This window comes from Eubalaena glacialis, chromosome 2 (genome assembly GCF_028564815.1).
Source record: "Eubalaena glacialis isolate mEubGla1 chromosome 2, mEubGla1.1.hap2.+ XY, whole genome shotgun sequence".
Taxonomy (NCBI): Eukaryota; Metazoa; Chordata; class Mammalia; order Artiodactyla; family Balaenidae; genus Eubalaena; species Eubalaena glacialis.
Genome location: NC_083717.1, coordinates 149,896,231 through 149,917,316, shown reverse-complemented (window position 1 = coordinate 149,917,316; position 21,086 = coordinate 149,896,231). Strand labels below are relative to the sequence as shown.

General features: G+C 36.7%; 1 protein-coding gene across 1 annotated transcript in view; it reads left to right on the top strand.

Annotated features, from left to right (window-relative positions):
* Positions 1-21,086, top strand: part of DLGAP5 (DLG associated protein 5) — a 41,276-nt gene that overhangs the window by 9,597 nt on the left and 10,593 nt on the right. Inside the window, exons 5-13 of the mRNA XM_061182591.1 lie at positions 1,181-1,265; positions 1,339-1,458; positions 5,146-5,216; positions 7,012-7,286; positions 8,039-8,163; positions 8,556-8,685; positions 11,239-11,324; positions 12,088-12,248; positions 18,247-18,339. Of these exons, the coding sequence (XP_061038574.1) occupies positions 1,181-1,265; positions 1,339-1,458; positions 5,146-5,216; positions 7,012-7,286; positions 8,039-8,163; positions 8,556-8,685; positions 11,239-11,324; positions 12,088-12,248; positions 18,247-18,339 (1,146 nt within the window). The remainder of the gene's footprint in view (positions 1-1,180; positions 1,266-1,338; positions 1,459-5,145; positions 5,217-7,011; positions 7,287-8,038; positions 8,164-8,555; positions 8,686-11,238; positions 11,325-12,087; positions 12,249-18,246; positions 18,340-21,086) is intronic.

The window sequence follows — 21,086 nt, the reverse complement described above, 5'->3', positions numbered from 1 at the left end:
TTCTATTATGCATCCCATGTCACCATGAAGTGCAGATAGGAATATAAAGCATACAGGGTGAGTGTTATAAACTTATGGGCCTTCAAAACACGGTTATGGATAAACTTATTAGGAGGATTACTAAAATAAAGTCAAGTGGGCAAAGAGGGAAATAGTATGCCTCTTTGTCAGGTGAGGAAGCTAAGTTTCATGTATTCAATGAATTTGAGTCACTACCACGTTCCTCTAGGCTCTAGAATATAACAGTGAGCAAAACAAACAAAATTCCCTGTTTTCAAGGAGCTTACATGAGAGATAGCACTAAAAAAAGAACTATATAGTGTGTCAGATGGTCAAAAGTATTAAGTATTTTGGGGGAGATTAAAAAAAAAAGAAGAAGAAGGGAGGTGGGGAGTTTTGAAGTAGGTGTAGGGTGGAATTTTGATCAGGCCTCACTGAGATGGTGGCATTTTATTTTATTTTATTTTTTATAAATTTATTTATTTATTTATTTTTGACCGCGTTGGGTCTTCATTGCTGTGCACGGGCTTTTCTCTAGTTGCGGCGAGCAGGGGCTACTCTTTGTTGCAGTGCGCAGGCTTCTTACTGTGGTGGCTTCTCTTGTTGCAGAGCACGGGCTCTAGGCATGTGGGCTTCAGTAGTTGCAGTGAGTGGGCTCAGTAGTTGTGGTGCACGGGCTTAGTTGCTCCGTGGCATGTGGGATCTTCCCAGACCAAGGCTCAAACCCGTGTCCCCTGCATTGGCAGGCAGATTCTTAACCGCTGCGCCACCAGGGAAGTCCCCAGATGGTGGCATTTTAAATGAAGTCTTTAAGGAAGTAGAAGAGTGAACTGTGGGAAAGAGCTTTCTTTCAGGAGAAGAATTTTCTAGACAAAATTCAAAGGTCTTGAATTGAAAACATGTCTGGTATGTTTAAGGAGTCTCAGAAGATTATAGTCAGTTATTTTTTAATAGCTTAGGTTATTAGCATTTTCTAAATTCTAGGATTCTGAAAAAGCTTGTAAGGAAATGTACATAATGGAAAAATTGTTTCTTCATCTCATTTTATTTGGGGTAGTGAGTTTTTTGCTGAGTCATTTACAATATCAGGTTTCAGATGAGGGGTCAGTTTACACATTAAAAATGTGGTGGTTTGATTCATTATGCAATTAAATCACGTAGTACCTAATCTTTTGAATAGATTGATAATGGGAGTGATGTTCGAACAATCCGACCTGGTCAAAGACAAGCTTCTGAAAAGAAAGTGTTGGACAAAGAGAAAAAAGGTAAGTTCTGATGTTGCCACAACAATAATTTAAAATTACCACAAACATTTGATTTTATTATTTGTTCCCACAGCTATACAACCTGTAATGCCGCCAGTGAGAATGACTCGATCGGCTACTCAAGCAGCAAAGCAGATTGCCAGAACAGTCCCGCCTACTACAGCAAGAAGGCCAGTGACAAGGGCTACTAATGGTAAGAACATTTCTTGATCAGTGACTGAGCTAGGATGTTTTGGTACTTGAGGTTCTTTGTGTTCAATTTTTTAAAAATAATTAATTAATTAATTAATATTTGGCTGCATTGGGTCTTCGTTGCTGTGCGCGGGCTTTCTCTAGCTGTGGCCAGCGGGGGCTACTCTTCGTTGCAGTGCACGGGGTTCTTATTGCATTGGCTTCTCTTGTTGTGGAGCATGGGCTCTAGGCACGCGGGCTTCAGTAGTTGTGACATGCGGGGTCAGTAGTTGTGGCTCTTGGGCTCTAGAGCACAGGCTCAGTAGTTGTGGCGCACGGGCTTAGTTGCTCCGTGGCATGTGGGATCTTCCCGGACCAGGGGTCAAATCCGTGTCCCCTGCATTGGCAGGTGGATTCTTAACTACTGCACCACCAGGCAAGCCCCTGTGTTCAATTTTTAAAATCATCATGTACTTCTTTGGTTAGGAGACGAGGAAATGGAGATTCTAATTCTCGAAGATAGGTTTTGTGCCCCGATATCCCGTTAGCACACAGTGGGTGCTCAAATGTTGAAGTACTGAATTGGTGTAAGCAGTGCTTCAAAGTGAAAAATTAATGGCCCCAATAAGTTACAGTCCATCCATTTGCTGGAATACAATGTAACCATTTAAGAACAATGTATGAAAGAACACTTAATGACATGGTTAATCATATTAAGTGGGCAAAGAAAATCAAACTCAAACTCTGAAGAGTATGACTGAAATTCTAAAATATGTATGTGAGTGTGAACATAGGAAAAAACTGGGAAAACGTACTCTGAAGTGTCAATAGTGATTACCACTGAGTAGTGTAAGCTTGAGTAAAATTTTTGATTGTTGTTGTTTTTGTGCTTTTTAAAATTTTTTCTAATTTTCTATAATAAATACATATTTGATATTCAGAGGCAAAAGGTAAAATACCTTAACACTTTTGTTTTGTTTTGAAAACAGATGGCCTAAACTTGGCAGGAAATTTCATCTATTTTTTTCCTATTTTATAATGTGACTTTTAATCATAAAATTCTTTAAGACATACATTCCTATTGCCTTTTTTCCTTTCCCAAATTACCTAGTACTTTTAATGCAGCATTTTTTTTTTCTATATTTAAAATACTGACTTTATTTATGAAATAAGCATTCTGGTCCTGACTTTATTTTACATAGTAAGTGAATTGAAAATCTTACATTCTCTACTATAACAAAACAAAACAAAACAAAACCTCAATATCAACTACTTTAGAGAGAGAGAGAGAAAGAAAGAGAGTAAGAGAGAGAGGGACTGTGTGTGTGTGTGTGTGTGTGTGTGTGTGTGTGTGGTGTGTGTAAGAAAGCACCTAATGACTTTTTCCCTTTGGATTATTTTTCCCAAGGACAGAGGATGGTAAGCAGGTGGAGAGGGAGAGAGGGAGAGAGAGAGACAGGGAGATGAGAGAGAGATTAAACTCAGCAGAATATCATGCCCATCTTTTTTGTTTGTTTGTTTGTTTGTTTTTGTTTTTTAGGATTAGCATGTTTCACATTGAGTGTATTTTAAGAACTTCAAATAGATAAGCAGCAAGGATCTATTGTACAGCACAGGGAAATATAGCCATTCTTTTGTAATAAATTTTTTTTTTTTTAGTTATTTCTGAGATATACATTTTAAAGTAATAACTAGAATTATGACTTATAACATAGCAGAACATATAAGATTTTTAGAAATTTCATGTAATGTCTGAAACATTTATATTAACATATTTCCATACAAATAACCCAATGAAAGTTTAGTATTAGTTGTTTTGTTTGTTTTTTTATACTGCAGGTTCTTATTAGTCATCAATTTTATACACATCAGTGTATACATGTCAATCCCAATCACCCAATTCAGCACACCACCATCCCCACCCCACCGCAGTTTTCCCCCCTTGGTGTCCATATGTCTGTTCTCTACCTCTGTGTCTTGGTTCTGCCCTGCAAACCGGCTCATCTGTACCATTTTTCTAGGTTCCACATACATGCGTTAATATACGATATTTGTTTTTCTCTTTCTGACTTACTTCACTCTGTATGACAGTCTCTAGATCCATCCACGTCTCAACAAATGACTCAATTTCGTTCCTTTTTATGGCTGAGTAATATTCCATTGCATATATGTACCACAACTTCTTTATCGATTTGTCTGTCGATGGGCATTTAGGTTGCTTCCATGACCTGGCTATTGTAAATAGTGCTGCAATGAACATTGGGGTGCATGTGTCTTTTTGAATTATCGTTTTCTCTGGGTATACGCCCAATAGTGGGATTGCTGGATCATATGGTAAATCTATTTTTAATTTTTTAAGGAACATCCATACTGTTCTCCATAGTGGCTGTATCAATTTACATTCCCACCAACAGTGCAAGAGGGTTCCCTTTTCTCCACACCCTCTCCAGCATTTGTTGTTTCTAGATTTTCTGATGATGCCCATTCTAACTGGTGTGAGGTGATACCTCATTGTAGTTTTGATTTGCATTTCTCTAATAATTAGTGATGTTGAGCAGCTTTTCATGTGCTTCTTGGCTATCTGTTTGTCTTCTTTGGAGAAATGTCTATTTAGGTCTTCTGCCCATTTTTGGATTGGGTTGTTTGTTTCTTTAATATTGAGCTGAATGAGCTGTTTATATATTTTGGAGATTAATCCTTTGTCCGTTGATTCGTTTGCAAATATTTTGTCCCATTCTGAGGGTTGTCTTTTCGTCTTGTTTATGGTTTCCTTTGCTGTGCAAAAGCTTTGAAGTTTCATTAGGTCCCATTTGTTTATTTTTGTTTTTATTTCCATTACTCTAGGAGGTGGATCAAAAAAGATCTTGCTGTGATTTATGTCAAAGAGTGTTCTTCCTATGTTTTCCTCTAAGAGTTTTATAGTGTCCGGTCTTACATTTAGGTCTCGAATCCATTTTGAGTTTATTTTTGTGTATGGTGATAGGGAGTGTTCTAATTTCATTCTTTTACATGTAGCTGTCCAGTTTTCCCAGCACCACTTATTGAAGAGACTGTCTTTTCTCCATTGTATATCTTTGCCTCCTTTGTCATAGATTAGTTGACCATAGGTGCGTGGGTTTATCTCTGGGCTTTCTATCTTGTTCCATTGATCTATGTTTCTGTTTTTGTGCCAGTACCATATTGTCTTGATTACTGTAGCTTTGTAGTATAGTCTGAAGTCAGGGAGTCTGATTCCTCCAGCTCCGTTTTTTTCCCTCAAGACTGCTTTGGCTATTTGGGGTCTTTTGTGTCTCCATACAAATTTTAAGATGATTTGTTCTAGTTCCGTAAAAAATGCCATTGGTAATTTGATAGGGATTGCATTGAATCTGTAGATTGCTTTGGGTAGTATAGTCATTTTCACAATGTTGATTCTTCCAATCCAAGAACATGGTATATCTCTCCATGTGTTTGTATCATCTTTAATTTCTTTCATCAGTGTCTTATAGTTTTCTGCATACAGGTCTTTTGTCTCCCTAGGTAGGTTTATTCCTAGGTATTTTATTCTTTTTGTTGCAATGGTAAATGGGAGTGTTTCCATAATTTCTCTTTCAGATTTTTCATCATTAGTGTATAGGAATGCAAGAGATTTCTGTGCATTAATTTTGTATCCTTAATGCAGCATTTTTTATCTAGTCTAAATGGATGGCTTATTTCACTTTTATTTTAGATAATGAAGCAGAAACAGAGGCACCAAATCAAGGAAGACCTGCCAAAAAGATAGAAACAAAACCTGACAAGGTAGAGTATAAACATCTGTTTATTTCTAGGTACTTCGAAAATCTCACTGCTACTTTCATAAAATTGAAATTAAGCATATAGAACTGCTTCAAGAAGTTAACTTACACGTGTGTTAAAATCTCTTGAACCATAAAGAAACATCAGGAGGATTTACTGTTGTTTTTCAGGTGTCTTATCCTCAGAGTTTTATAGGTAGAGAAAGCATAATTTGATTAACAGGAAATAGAGAAAAGTGATAAAAACACAGCTGACAGAAACCTTCATGTGGGAACTAGCTAAGAGATAGGATGGAGTAGGGTGAAATGCATTGACTTTGGATTTAGTTAGGCCTGAGTTTGAATATTGTCTCTGCTTCCAATTAGCTATATAACCTTGGACAACTTAGGGATTTGTTTTCCCATCTCCAACCTGTAATACCTACATAGAGTAGTTTTAAGAATTAACCTAACATTTCTGATAGCGTCTACCATAGTACATGGTAGAGTCTTCAAAAAAGAGCCACAATTTTGAGGCCCCAATGCCTTGTTTTATAATCCATGCTACAGTTCCTTAACCTTAAAAAAAAGTTAGGGACTTCCCTGGTGACGCAGTGGTTAAGAATCTGCCTGCCACTGCAGGGGGACACGGGTTCGAGCCCTGGTCCGGGAAGATCCCACATGCCGCGGAGCAACTAAGCCTGTGTGCCACAACTACTGAAGCCCATGTGCCTAGAGCCCATGCTTCGCAACAAGAGAAGCCACTGCAATGAGAAGCCCACGCACTGCAACGAAGAGTAGCCCCCGCTCGCTGCAACTAGAGAGAGACTGTGTGCAGCAACGAGCACCCAATGCAGCCAAAAATAAATAAATAAATAACTAAATTTATTTAAAAAAAAAAAAAGTTATGCCAAAGTATAAGAAATGTGGCTAGATTCTTAACTAAAAATTAAAAGTCAGAAATGTAAAAACCTCTAAAAATTATGTTTATATGGGTGAGTGAAATCAGTGAAGGTGGTCAAAAGTTACAAACTTCCAGTTACAAAGTAAGTCCTGGGGATGTAATATAAAACATAGTGACTATGGTTAATAATACTGTGTTGTATATTTGAAAGTTGCTAAGAGGGTAGGTCATAAAAGTTCTCATCACAAGAAAAAACAATTGTAGCTTTGTGTAGTGACAGATGTTCATTAGACTCATCGTCTAGATCATTTTGCACTATATACAAATATCAAATCATTATGTTGCACACCTGAAACTAATATAATGTTATATGTCAGTTATATCTCAGTTTTTAAAAAAAACCAAATAATTAAATTGACAGAGAAAATAAGCTTCACATTTTATATGGTTAATCTCACTGTGTCACACTGAAAAATATTTTCCTCATATGATAAATTTATTTGTAATCAGGTTATTTTAAAAGAGGATTTGGTCCTTGACAATAGTAGTCATCCAATAAACATTGGATTTCTGATTCTCAACCATTGTAATTATCAACATAATTTAAATAAAAAGGTAGGTATTTGTTAGGTGGGTAATTTTTCCAACTTAGTTTTCATATATTTAATTTTAATGCTTAAAACCTATTATTTAGTCCTTTTAATGAGGATTGGTTCTGCCTCTCTCTGGATCATGACAGTGGTTTAGTTAGCTGGCTACTGATTCCATATTTACATTTAATTGTATTTATTTTTTTCTCTTAAATTATGCACAAGGGACACATATCTCAACTTTCATATTTTCAGGCCTGTAAAAATTGGTTTGAATATATCCCCAGAAGAGAAATTCTTACTCCATTCTGTTTCCTCCCATCTAGGCCATTTCTTTTAAAGTTGATAGTGAAGAAAGTACTTTGGATTCACAAACCAGCACAACAATTGGAATGGATCTAGATGGAGTCTTATCAAAAATGGAAAATTTATCTAAGACAAATAGTGCAAAAATGAAGGGGAAGAATTCCTTTGCACCTAAAGATTTTATGTTTCAGCCACTAGATGGTCTGAAGACCTATCAAGTAACACCTATGACTCCCAGAAGTGCCAGTGCTTTCTTGACACCCAGTTATACCTGGACCCCTTTAAACACAGAAGTGTAAGAATTTAATGTTAATAATGTATTCCTTGCTAAGATGGTTAACAAATGCCTTTCTTAGATTTGTCCTGTGCTTTTTAAAAGTTAATATTTAGTTAGTAAATTATATTAATTATAAATCATGAAAATTTGGTCTTTTAAAAAATTCTTCAGAAGCCTACAGTAATGTATTTGACAGTTTTGATATTTCCTATACATTGTTTTTATCATTATTTTCATGGTACACTTTGTGTTTTTTTGCTTTTTATAAGTGACTTTATTATAATACTTAGAAATAAATGTTTAGAAGGAAGAAATTTCTATAATACTGTAGTTCAGACATGGTTTGGGGTTTTTTGTTTGTTTTTTTGCTGAGTATTACTTTAGAAAAACTACTTCTAAAGCCAAAGATAATTAACTTGCAAAGTGGGGGGAAAATCAGTTGGAATCTTTAAGAGAAACAGCAAGGTTGTTTCGCAAAGACTGGCTGGCGGCAAATTTACTAGAAACTGCTCAGCAGCATCCAAGACTATGAGTGCTTATGTTCCATGAAGAGATCTTCACAGTCTTTGGATCTCATTATAATTAGTAAAGATGGACATTCCCACTATAGGTGTTTAAATTTTTTCCCCTTCAGAAAGACACATTAAAAAAAAATAGAAACATATTTCTATTTAATCCCAGGTTTTTAAAAAGTAACATCATTTTGAAATCCTTCAATTGTATATATGAGGCTCATGTTTCATAAAGTATTTTTTTGCTATTGTTTTTAGTGATAAGACTGAAGCAACAAAAGAAATCTTGGCACAAAAATGTAAAACTTTCTCTGCCAAGACAGTACATCAAGATTCAAGTAAATTACAATGTCCTTTGGGTTCTCTAACAGTTTGGAATAAAGGTATTGTATTTTAGTTAATTTTTTACTTGCTTTTCTGGATTGTGATTTATCAGACATTTGTTTAGAGCCCTTTTCAACATATAGTTCAGGGATGTGATCTCAGGGTCAGGAGAGATGGGAAAACATGGGGAAAGATACCTGGAGAGAGAAAGAGTTGGAATAAGGAATACAGACTGAGAAGATGGGGGGAAATAAATATAAATTTGAGGAGATAAATATAAGGAGACACTTTAGAGGATATGTGGTGAATGAAATCATTGAGTCAGAAATAAAATTTTAAAATTCAACATTGAAAAAAATTAAAGGATTTAAAAAAAATTTGTCTTGTGGGGGATGTCATTTTATGAGTTGCTGCTTTGAAATTCATATGTAATATTTTCTTTAATCTATAGAACATGTTTTAAATAAAAATGAAACTACTAATAAAAATTCAGATGGCCTTTCAATAAAAGAAGAAGTCCCATCACTTGAAGTAAATGAAGATCAGATATCTCAGCCACAACATGATGTGCCATATTTCAGGTTTGTCCATTTGTTCCTAGTGTAAGAATTTTGTATCAATGTCTAGACATTTAAAACCAAAATTATACTATTTTTAACCTGAATATAATAGATGAGTTGGGGGAAATTGAATTTTGGTGATTTTCATTTATCTTTTAAATTTTAATGATTTTTTTCAATAACTAGTACATTCATGTGGTTCCTAGTTTAAAAGGTAGAAAAAGGTACAAGTGAGAAGTCTTTTTCCCAACTCTGCCTCCCAGGGGATAGTTCGAACCTTGCGCGGAGGCAAGTGTTACTCATTTCTTGTGAATATTTCCAGAGGTAGATAATGCATGTGTAAACTAACATAAACATATATATATATATATTTTAATATAAACAATAGCATACTATTTTGTTTCATTTAATGTTAAATGTAGTAGACATTCCATTTTAGTACTTAAAGAGCTTTCTCATGTTGTTTTGTGTGTGTGTGTGTGTTCTTTAATGGCCACATAGTATCCAATAATATGGATGTACCATAATTTACTTAATAGGTCTCTGTTGGTGGTTATTTACATTGGGTTCAGTCTCTTACTATTACAATCAAGGCTGCCAACAACAAACTTGTATATGTTTCAATTCTCTCATGTACAAATATATAAGAACCTCAATTTACATTCCCCCCAGCAAGGTATGGGAGTTCCTATTTTCTCATACCTTTTTTTTTTCCCCCACAAAGAACTAAATTAAAGTTTATTTTATAAAAGAAGGATAATGGGAGATGGTAGGAGGCTCTTTGGCCCACCAAATTATGAGATAGGATTATGTTTCTCTAACTGTGAATTGAAAATTAACATCCTGTTTGGGGAACTTCAACATGTCACCTAAATGCCTTGGAAGCATATCAGAGGCCTGCATTTCGAGAAAGGCCTTAACATTCCACATCACACAGAAAATGATTACATTCTGTTATCTTTGAGTGAATATAGCAAGAAAATTCCCATACCTTTTCCAATACAATGTTAACAATTTTTGAGCTTTACCAATCAAACAGATAAAAAATATTATCTTTCTCTAGTTTATTTTATTTATTTATTTTTTATTTCTATTTTCTTTTTGGCTGCACTGCATGGCATATGAGATCTTAGTTCCCAGACCGGGGATCGAACCTGTGCCCCCTGCAGTGAAAGCTCGGAGTCCTAACCACTGGACCGCCAGGGAATTCCCCTTACGCTAGTTCTAATATCCATTCTTTCTATTATGAATGAGTATCTTTTTATATTTTTGGGAACCACTTCAATTGTTTTTAGAGCATAACGTTTTAGAATTATAAGGTCTTTCAGAGATTAGCTAATCCACTGTGTTGTTCAACTGAGACATTGAGATGATAAACAATTTATCCAACTAAATAATGTCAGATCTAAGCCAGGTCTCTTTCTCATTAATTAAGCTGTTCTCTGTTGCCACTGGACACAGGCAGCTAAATTATTCTTCTAAGAAAAACTATCCTCAGTTTTCCTGCTCAGATGTTTTTGTAAAGAAACAGATTAAATTTACCTTAAGCCAGGGTTTCTTTTTTTTTTATAAATTTATTTATTTTATTTTATTTTTTAAATTTATTTTTGGCTGGGTTGGGTCTTCATTGCTGTGCGCGGGCTTTCTCTAGCTATGGCGAGCAGGGGCTACTCTTCGTTGCGGTGTGTGGGCTCCTTATTGCGGTGGCTTCTCTTGTTGCGGAGCACGGGCTCTGGGTGTGCAGGCTTCAGTAGTTGTGGCACGCAGGCTCAGTAGTTGTGGCTCACGGGCTCTAGAGCACAGGCTCAGTAGTTGTGGGGCGTGGGCTTAGTTTCTCCGTGGCATGTGGGATCTTCCTGGACCAGGGCTCGAACCCATGTGCCCTGCATTGGCAGGCAGATTCTTAACCACTGCGCCGCCAGGGTTTCTTAACCTTGGCACTACTGACATTTTAGACTGGATAATTCTAGTTGTGGGGTCTGTCCCCTGCATTGCAGGATGTTTTGTAGCATCCCTGGCCAGTAGCACTCCTCCAGTTTGTGACAATCAAAAATGCTTCTAGATATTGCCAAATACTCCCTGGTAGGAAAAATTGACCCAGTTGAGAACCACTGCCTTTGGACAAGCAAAGCCTAATAGAATCTGTAAGGCCCTATCTCTATAATTTGAGACTTACAGTAATTTAATAAAGTTATAAAGTAATAAAGTAATAAAAGTAATAAAGTAATAAAAGTAATAAAGTAATAAAACTTAACAGTTTTTAGCTTCATCTTACTCTTGGCAATTGAATACGTCTTAGTTCCATGGAAAATAACAGAACTAAGGAATGTCTGATTCTTTCTGCTTAGCCACTGAAAAATAAGAACAGAAAAGACTAGAAATATTAGCTTGAAAAATGGGCTCTTGGCATTAACCATCCACTTAAGTTTTAGGTGTGGAAGGATGGACATACATAGAATATCAAATTGTATTTATGGATTTTAACATATCACATTTCATAAAATAATTAAGCATCAGCTCTGGGAAGTTAACGTTGTATAATTGTCATAGTGCTAATGTATGTCATCATTTTAGAAATATTGTCCAGTCAGAAACTGAGAAGTTAACTTCACACTGCCTTGAGTGGGACAGGAAGCTTGAATTGGACATTCCAGATGACGGTGAGGGAACATTTGTATTTTTTTATGTCTTTATTTATTTTAATATGGTTACATTTATTTGAAACACAAAAATCCAGTGTTGTCCAACTTTATAATTTCATTGTTATTCAAAATAGCAAGAATTTTTCATATCTCACATATGTTCACTAATATCTCTGTGCTAAAATGGTACCTGACTTAAAAGATATAAGTAGTTAGAATATTGACTGTGATTCCTGAGAGTTAGACATTTGCCTATTTTATTATTAGATTTTTTTTTAATGTGGCTTTATGAATGACAGCTATAGCTAGTATTGCTTAATTATACAAAAATATTTTCTGAACAAAAATTACCTACATCAATATGAAATCAAATCAAAATCAATCAAATTTTCTGAAAAGTTCCAACCTTACCTATTCAGGAAAGCTATTTAGAAAAAAGTCATTTGTGTGCTGCCACATCAGTCCTTAGATACTGATGTGCAGTGAGTTGTTTGACGTTGAATTCTTATAAAATACAAGGAGAGGTAGAATGCTCTTTACTGTGTAGCAATATGTATGAGAATGTATATTGCTAATTTTTAACAGGAATTGAAGCAGATAGTAAATGCTCAATATTTGTATGACAAAGTTTTGTAGTAGATATTTTTTGTTTTGCTTTAAAGTGAGAATTTGATTCTGTAACTGTAGGATATTTGGAATGAGGTCGTCTTATCAGCTGGTTGGCTTGCAATAAAGGTCCTGTCTTGTCCTTTAACTTTTAAAAACCTCATATTTCTTTTAGCTAAGGATCTTATTCGCACAGCAGTTGGTCAAACAAGACTCCTTATGAAAGAAAGGTTCAAACAGTTTGAAGGACTGGTGGACAACTGTGAATATAAACGAGGTGAAAAGGAAACTACCTGTACAGATCTGGATGGATTTTGGGATATGCTTAGTTTTCAGGTATGTGGTCAAGTATTTTGAATATGTTAACTTTGAGTCTGTTTTTTTTGTTTTTTTTGTTTTTTTGAAAATGAGGTAACAGTAGTATAAAAGGGTTAGTATTAGCTACTTATGTGCCTGTAATATTATTTATGTATTTTTTTATTTATTTGTGGCTGCGTTGGGTCTTCGTTGCTGAGCATGGGCTTTCTCTAGTTGTGGCGAGCGGGGGCTTCTTGTTGTGGAGCATGGGCTCTAGGTGTGCGGGCTTCAGTATTTGTGGCATGCAGGCTTCAGTAGTTGTGGCACGTGGGCTTCAGTAGTTGTGGCTCACGGGCTTCAGAAGTTGTGGCTCGTGGGCTCTAGAGCACAGGCTCAGTAGTTGTGGCGCACGGGCTTAGTTTTGTTCCGCAGCATGTGGGATCTTCCCGGACCAGGGCTCGAACTTGTGTCCCCTGCATTGGCAGGCGGATTCTTAACCACTGCGCCACCAGGGAAGTCCCTGTGCCTGTAATATTAAATGAGATATTAGCACCTTTATAAACTGTAAGGTGCTGTCTAAATTTTTTTTATTATTTTATTTATTGATTTGTTTATTTGGCTACGTCGGGTCTTAGTTGCAGTACACGGGATCTCTGTTGTGGCATGCGGGGTCTTTTAGTTGTGGCATTCGGGAATTTTTTAGTTGTGGCATGCGGGATCTTTAGTTGCGGCACGTGAACTCTTAGTTGCAGCATGTGGGCTCTAGTTCCCTGACCAGGGATCGAACCCGGGCCCCCTGCATTGGGAGTGCAGAGTCTTAGCCACTGGACCACCAGGGAAGTCCCAAGTGCTGTCTAAATTTGATGACTGATTTCTTCTCCCCCTCTATATTGTCAGTATGATTTCTATTTGGGTTGGAAACTGAGATTATATTCAACTGTTGAATAATCTGTAATGATTCTACATGTGAGAAGATGAATAAATCTAGTCTTTAGTAGTTCCATTCATCCAGCAGTTACTGAGTTCCTACCGTGTGCCAGACATTATACTAGGAGTTGATAAAATAAGGCACATTCTCTGCCCCAAAGGAGTTTGTAGTTTGATTAGTGAGTTAGACAAAATATATAATTCCAATCTAATGTAAAAAAGTGCTATGAGAGAGGGGATCACTAGGAAGATCAGTAAAGGCATGGGAGGAGATGATACTTTGTAGCTTTTTGAGCATATTTTAGAAATAAGCATATAAATTACTATTTCAAGAACCTATAGTCAACAACTATTAGACAGCTCAAGAAAGCCTCAAACCTGAAAGAAAGAAGCCAAAGCAAAAATAAGAAGAAAGGTATTTGGATGGAGGAAGTGGACCAATCTAGGAAGTATAGTATCCAAATAATAGGAATTCCAGAAAAAGAGTACTGAAAAAATAGAAAATCATCAATGAAATGGTTTAAAAATTTTCCCCAGTACTGCAGGACATGAGTTCCACATTGAAGGAGCCCACTGAGTGCCTAGCACTGTGAATCAAGAGTAGACCCACACCAACGTATGCCATTAAGTATAACTGTACAACTCTTGGGATGAAGAGAAAACTGTAGAAGCTTCCAGAGAGAAAACAAGTTTCATACAAAGGGTCAAGGATCACAGTAGCCTTGGATTTCTCAACTGCAACATTTAAAGCTGGGAGAACAATGCCCTCAAACTTCTGAGGGAAATAACTTCCAAACTGGAGCTCTGTAGCCAACCAGTCAAGTGTGAGGGTAGAAGGGCATTTTCCAAACACACACGGTCTCAGATTTTACCTCCCAAGCACTCTTTCTCAGCAAGCTAAGTGAGAAAGTACCTCGCAAAAATGAGGGAGTAAGCCAAGAATGGAGGAGGAGGTGGGTTGGATCCCCAGCAAGGGGCCAAGAGAACTGAGGCCAAGGGGAGACAAGAATCTGTGAAGCACGCTTAGGAAGCAGCACTTCTTGATCAGCACAGGGGGACCAGGGGCTCTACCAGACCTGTCCCTGGAAAGCTGAATTGAGTAAAATGCCTGATTTGTTTTTTATTAAGAGGAGATTTAATGCATTCTTTTTCTTTTCTTTTCTTTTTTTAAAATTCATTTTATTTATTTATTTATTTTTGACCGTGTTGGGTCTTCGTTGCTACGCGTGGGCTTTCTCTAGTTGTGGCGAGCAGGGGCTACTCTTTGTTGCGGTGTGCGGGCTTCTCATTGCTGTGGCTTCTCTTGTTGCAGAGCACGGGCTCTAGGCGCATGGGCTTCAGTAGTTGTGGCACGTGGGCTCAGTAGTTGTGGCTCGAGGACTCTAGAGCACAGGCTCAGTAGCTGCGGTGCACGGGCTTAGTTGCTCCGTGGCATGTGGGATCTTCCCAGACCAGGGATCGAACCCGTGTCCCCTGCATTGGCAGGCGGATTCTTAACCACTGTGCCACCAGGGAAGTCCTTAAGAGGAGATTTATACTTACTGTGCAGAGTTTAGACTGAATCGATGATAGACACATGAACAACTAAGCAAGCAAAAAGCAAAACAGTTATTAAGTCTAGAGAAAAGTGAATAAGGGAACATAATAGTCTCAATAACTTTATGGCCCAGATGTGAATAGTGTTTATGTAGTCATAATATAAGCATTACTTTGTGAGCAGTTTTTATATATTTACCAGTTTTCATATTGATAAGTTGGTTAACTAGTATCCTTTGATGATGATCAATTAATCCCGTGTTTCTTAGTATCATTGTTAATTTATGGATTTAAAGATATTTGATGTGTTTTCATTATTTACAGTTACTATCTTTTTTTTTTTTAATTTTTATTTATTTATTTTTATTTATTTTTGACTGTGTTGGGTCTTCGTTCCTGTGCGAGGGCTTTCTCTAGTTGTGGCAAGCGGGGGCCACTCTTCATCGCGGTGCGTGGGCCTCTCGCTGTCGCAGCCTCTGTTGTTGCGGAGCACAGGCTCCAGTCGCGCAGGCTCAGTAGTTGTGGCTCACGGGCCTAGTTGCTCCGCGGCATGTGGGATCCTCCCAGACCAGGGCTCGAACCCGTGTACCCTGCATTGGCAGGCAGATTCTCAACCACTGCGCCACCAGGGAAGCCCCTACAGTTACTATCTTTATTGATGCTCATTTCTCAGCTTTGGCCAGTGACAGCCTCTTCAAACTGGCTGCTGGGACCTTTTTTTTTTTTTTAAGAGTTGTATTGAAGTATAATCTGTGTATCATAAAATTTGCCTGTTTTAAATACCGTATGCTAACACATATATATGGAATCTAAAAAAAAAGAAAATGGTTCTGAAGAACCTAGGGGCAGGACAGGAATAAAGACGCAGACATAGGACACGGGGAGGAGGGAGGGGGAGGGTAAGCTGGGACGAAGTGAGAGAGTGGCATGGACATATATACACTACCGAATGTAAAATAGATAGCTAGTGGGAAGCAGCCACATAGCACAGGGAGATCAGCTTGGTGCTTTGTGTCCACCTAGAGGGGTGGGATAGGGAGGGTGGGAGGGAGACGCAAGAGGGAGGGGATATGGGGATATATGTATACATATAGCTGATTCACTTTGTTATACAGCAGAAACTAACACAACATTGTAAAGCAATTATACTCCAATAAAGACGTTAAAAAAAAAATTTGCCTGTTTTAAGTGTACAATTCAATGATTGTCAGTAAATTTACAGAGTTGTACACCATGACCATAATCCAAATTTAGAACATTTTTAGCACCACAAAAGGATCCTTCCTGCCTATTTACAAGTCAATCCCCATTCTCACTCCTAGCCCCAGGCATCACTAATCTTCTTGCTTTCTTTGTAGATTTGCCTTTTCTGGGCATTTCACATTAAGTAGAATAATACAATATGTGGTCTTTTGTATGTGACTTCTTTCACTTAGCATGATGTTTTTGAGGTTCATCCATGTTGTAGCTTGTATCTATATTTATCAATTGATGGACATTTATATTGTTTCTACTCTTTGGTGATTATGAATATTCATATACAAATATTAGTGTGGATATATATTGTCATTTCTCTCGGGTAGATACCTAGATTTTGCTGGATCGTATAGTAAATTTATGTTTAACTTTTTAAGAAACTGCCAAACTGTTTTCCAAAGTGATTACACCATTTTATGTCTCCACCAACAATGTGTGCTCCTGTTTCACCACATCCATACTTGTTATTGTCTGTCTTTTTTAGTATAGCCATCCTAGTGGGTGAGAAGTGTGTCTATAGTTTTGATAATGATGTTAAGCATCTTTTCATGTGCTTATTAGCCGTTCATATGTCTTTTTTGGCAAAATGTCTAGTAAAATCTTTTGCCCATTTTTAAATTGGTTTGCCTTTATTATTGAGTGGTGTTTTTCATATATCCTGGATACAAGTCCTTTATCAGAAATATTATTTGCAAATATTTTCTCCCAATTTGTGGCTTCTGTTATAATTTCTTAATGATGTCTTTTGCAGTGTAAATGTTTTTGATTTTTGTATTTTTTGGCCACACTGCGCGGCATGCAGGATCTTGGTTCCCTGACCAGGGACTGAACCCGTGCCCCTTGCATTGGGAGCGCAGAGTCTTAACCACTGGACCGCCAGGGAAGTCCCAAATGTTTTTGATTTTGATGACGTTCAATTTATCAATTTTTTTTCTTTTATGTTGTGTTCATGTCTAAGAACTCTTTTTGCCTAACCACAGGTCACAAAGATTTTCTCTTATGTTTTCTTCTAAAAGTGTTATAGTTTCAGCTCTTACAGTTAGGTCTGTGATCCATTTGGAGTTTGTTTTTGTGTATGGTGTAGATAAGAGTCTAAATTCATCTTTTTTTCTTGAGGATATCCAATTTTCCCAGTACTGTTTCTTGAAAAGATTGTCTTTTCCTCATTGAATTACAGTGGCACCTTGTTGAAAATCAGTGATCATAAATGTAATCCTGAGTCGTTTTGACATTTAAATTTTTTTTTTTTGAGAGAGAGATTGAGAGTACATATGAATATAAATGCATAGTAAGGGGACTTGAAGCAAGTTTACCAAACTCTTGACAGTGGTTACCTCGTTGGAGGAGATTGGAAATACCAGAAGGATGGGGATATTATTTGAATCTTTTAAAATGAGATTGTGTGAAGAGAATGAGAAGGCATGCCACAGACTGGGAGACAAATATTTACAAAAGATGCATCTGATATTTGATACAAACATCTGTATCAAAATATACAAAGAACCCTTCAAACAACCTGATTTTTAAATGGAGAAAAGACCTGATCAGACCCTTCACCAAAGGAGATATACAGATGGCAAGTAAGCATATGACAAGATAAGGCTCAACGTCGTAGATCATTAAGGAATTGCCAATTAAAACTACAATAAGCTACCACTGGATGCCTGTTAGAATGGCAAAAATCTAAACCACTGACAACGCCAAATGCTGGTGAATATGGAGAGCAGCAGGAACTCTGATTCATTGCTGGTGGTACATTGCAAAATGGTACAGCCACTTTGGAAGACAGTTTGACGGTTTCTTACAAAACTAAACATGCTCTTATCATACAATCCAGCAATCACAGTCCTTGGTATTTTCCCAAATGACTGAAAACATATGTCTACACAAATATGTGTACGCAGATGTTTATAGCATCTTTATTTATAATTGCCAAAACTTGGAAGCAACCAAGATGTCCTTCAGTAGGGGAATGGATAAACAAACTGTAAAAAAAGAGAGAGAGATTGTATTCATATTGTGTAATTTAGGAAACAAAAACATTTAGGATATCTCTCCTACCATTTTAGTGATCAAAAATAATTTAGGAGAGTTATTCATATATGACATTCTTTATGTAGATTTTGAAGGTTTGTAAGACCAAAAATAACAATGAACAATTTTACTATAAGAATTTTTCACTTGAATACTAAATTCAGGATGATTTAGTCTAATTTTATGTTGCCATTCTCAATTTTTTTGAAGCTTCAGTTTATTAGTTTGTCATTTTAATGTGGTTAGCATTAATCTGATAAATTTGTGCTTTATTTATTAATAGATAGAAGACGTAAATCAAAAATTCAACAATCTGACCAAACTTGAGGAATCTGGGTGGCAAAACAATAACAATACAAGCAAAAAAGTTTTTCGGGTAAGTTTGTGGGTTTCTAATATAGACTCTTCTACTCTAAAGAATTTTTATTTTCAACCTTTATAAACATTTAGCTTCAGATTTTTTATCATTTTATAAAATAAGTTTCATATATTGCTTACAATGTGCTGATTGTCTTTGAAGAAAGAAAGGAAATGAGCAATGCAAAATTCAGGGTGGTTATTTCCGGAGGGAGGAAGGATAGGGGCTATGATTGAATTGGGACTGTGATTGATTGAGAGCTTCTGAGTTGCTAAATAGTGGGTGTGTATGTGTTTGTTTTATTCTTTAAATTGTGTTTATACATTTTTTGGTAACAATAATGGTAGAAGTAGATAATTTATATAATGCTTAGTATGTGCCAAATGTTGTTCCAAATACTTTACATGTTTTAACTCATTTAATCCTCAACAATCCTATTGAGGTGGGTACTGTTATCCCCATTTTACAGTTGAGGAATATGAGGCCCAGAAAGATTAAGTTACTTGCCCAAGGTGGAGCTGGGTTTCGGGCCAGACTTTCTCATTCCAGAATTCCTATTCTTATCCAGTAGGCTGAGCTTTTGTGTGATATATTTCAAAATGAAAGATTTTTGGGGGGTTTTTTGGCCATGCTGAGTGGCTTGCGGGATCTTAGCTCCCCGACCAGGGATCGAACCTGGGCCCCCTGCAATGTAAACGCGGAGTCCTAACCACTGAACCGCCACAGAAGTCCTGAAAGAATTTTTTAAATAGAAAAGAAAGAAACAATGGCTCTTCAGAATGTCTGTCTTCTTCCCTATACTTTATCTTGTAAAATTTCCTATTACTTTACTTTATCATGATAGATTCCATTCTTATCTATTCGTAGAATTTTTTCTAGTAATGTTTTAAACTCAGAGTTCTTGATTCAGATGAGTGCTTCTCAAACCACAGTAGAGCATTGCCAGTTTTCCTTTTAGATTTTAGAAAAATGTCTGTGGTTATAAAATCAGGTTTCTAGATTGATACTTTATCATGCTATGTAATCCAGATAAAAAGTGTTTTGAATCCTTAGGAGTTTAAGCTGTTAGAGTATTAAAGAAACATTTTAATAAAATTATTTTACTAATTGTTATGAAAAAGACTCAAAGGACATTGACAAAATTGATTGAGTTTTAAGTCTACTAAACAATGAAGGATGCTTGAACATTTTGAAGCTACTGTGGATATTTCTTATTGAGTACTTAGTCCTGGAAACATTAATATCATCAGTGATGCAGATAATGGCTGTATCAGTACAGCAGTATATCAGAGCCTTGTAATTCTGCCCCTTATCACCAGGTGTCTCTCTCCTCCTACTTTATTTATAGGCTGCTGTTAAGATATCGAACAAATAAAATAAAATTTATCTTTTACTTATACTTTGATACCATTCCCTTCTACCTCCTATTCATTGCCTCTCATTCCATCACTTATCCTGTTTTCATCTTTCCCTCTTTTTTCCATCAGTTTTTAGATATGTTTAAGGGTCTTATCTCTGTTTACATTAGGAAAAAGCAAAACAACAACAACTAAACCTGTGAGGTCCACATCTCTTCCAGTTATCTGTACCTCCCCTTCCCTATTCCCATTTCTTTCTTCCCATTCACAGACAAGCTTCCTGAAAAAGTTGTCTATACTCTGTCTTTACTATTTTGATTCCCACTTACCTTTCCAACTCACTGCAATTTAGCTTCAGCCCCTCTATGCTTCCAGAACAGTTATAACCAAGGTTATTGATCCACTAATTGCTGCAGTTATTAGGTACTTAATTATAAAATCTAGTCCCTCTGCAGTATTAAATACAGTCTACTCCCTCTTTCTTGAAATTATATTATACTGATTTTCCTCCTACCTCTGTACCTTTTCTTCAGTCATGTTTGCAAGTTTCTTTCCATTTATCCCTTAAGTGTTTGTGATACTCCAGTTCCTACCTCAGCTCTCTTCTCTCCTTCCACATTCTTCATGCGCAATCTTACTCACTCGGCGATGATTCCCGAATCTGTATTTCAAACCACTCTTACTGCTAACGCAGTAATACTTTAAAATCTGTATATCCCAAACTGAAATCATCTCCACACACATCGATGTTTCCCTGTCTCAGAGAATGGTGTTATCATCCCTCCAGGCGTCCAAGATAGAAACCTGGCTATCTTCTGTGGTCCTTTCCTTTCTGTATTTCACCACCTTCACCCGCACCTATCTAAAAGATTGCTAAGTCCTCCCAATTCTTCCTCTTAAATATCTCCTGAATCTGTTTACTTTTTTCCATTTTTTCCCTCCATAATCTACTAGCATCTTTTTCCAGTATCACTGAAGTAATCTACTTCCTAACTGGCTTGTAACCCTCCAATCCATTCTCCAGGCTGGACACAGAGTGACTTTTCCAGAACGCAAATTTGATAATGTTAACCTCCTGATTAAAAATCATCAGTAACCTCTATTACTTTGTCCTCTGTGTAAATGTAGCTCCTCAAAATGGTTACATGTGAGGGATTATAATTAGCTGTTACTTACCTCTTGCCAACTCCTCTGGGCTTTCTTTCATTTCTGGTTTTGCAAACATGCTATTCTCTCTACCTAGCCCTTTCCTCATCCCATCTTGTAGCCCACCTAGCTGTGATTTCAGCTCAGGTGCTACTTCCTATAAGCCTTTCTTGGTGCCTCTGAAGGTTGATTAATTGATAAATTCAGCCCTCTGAATTTATTTCTAACACGACATTTATTCTTCTCAGTGTTCTTATCTAG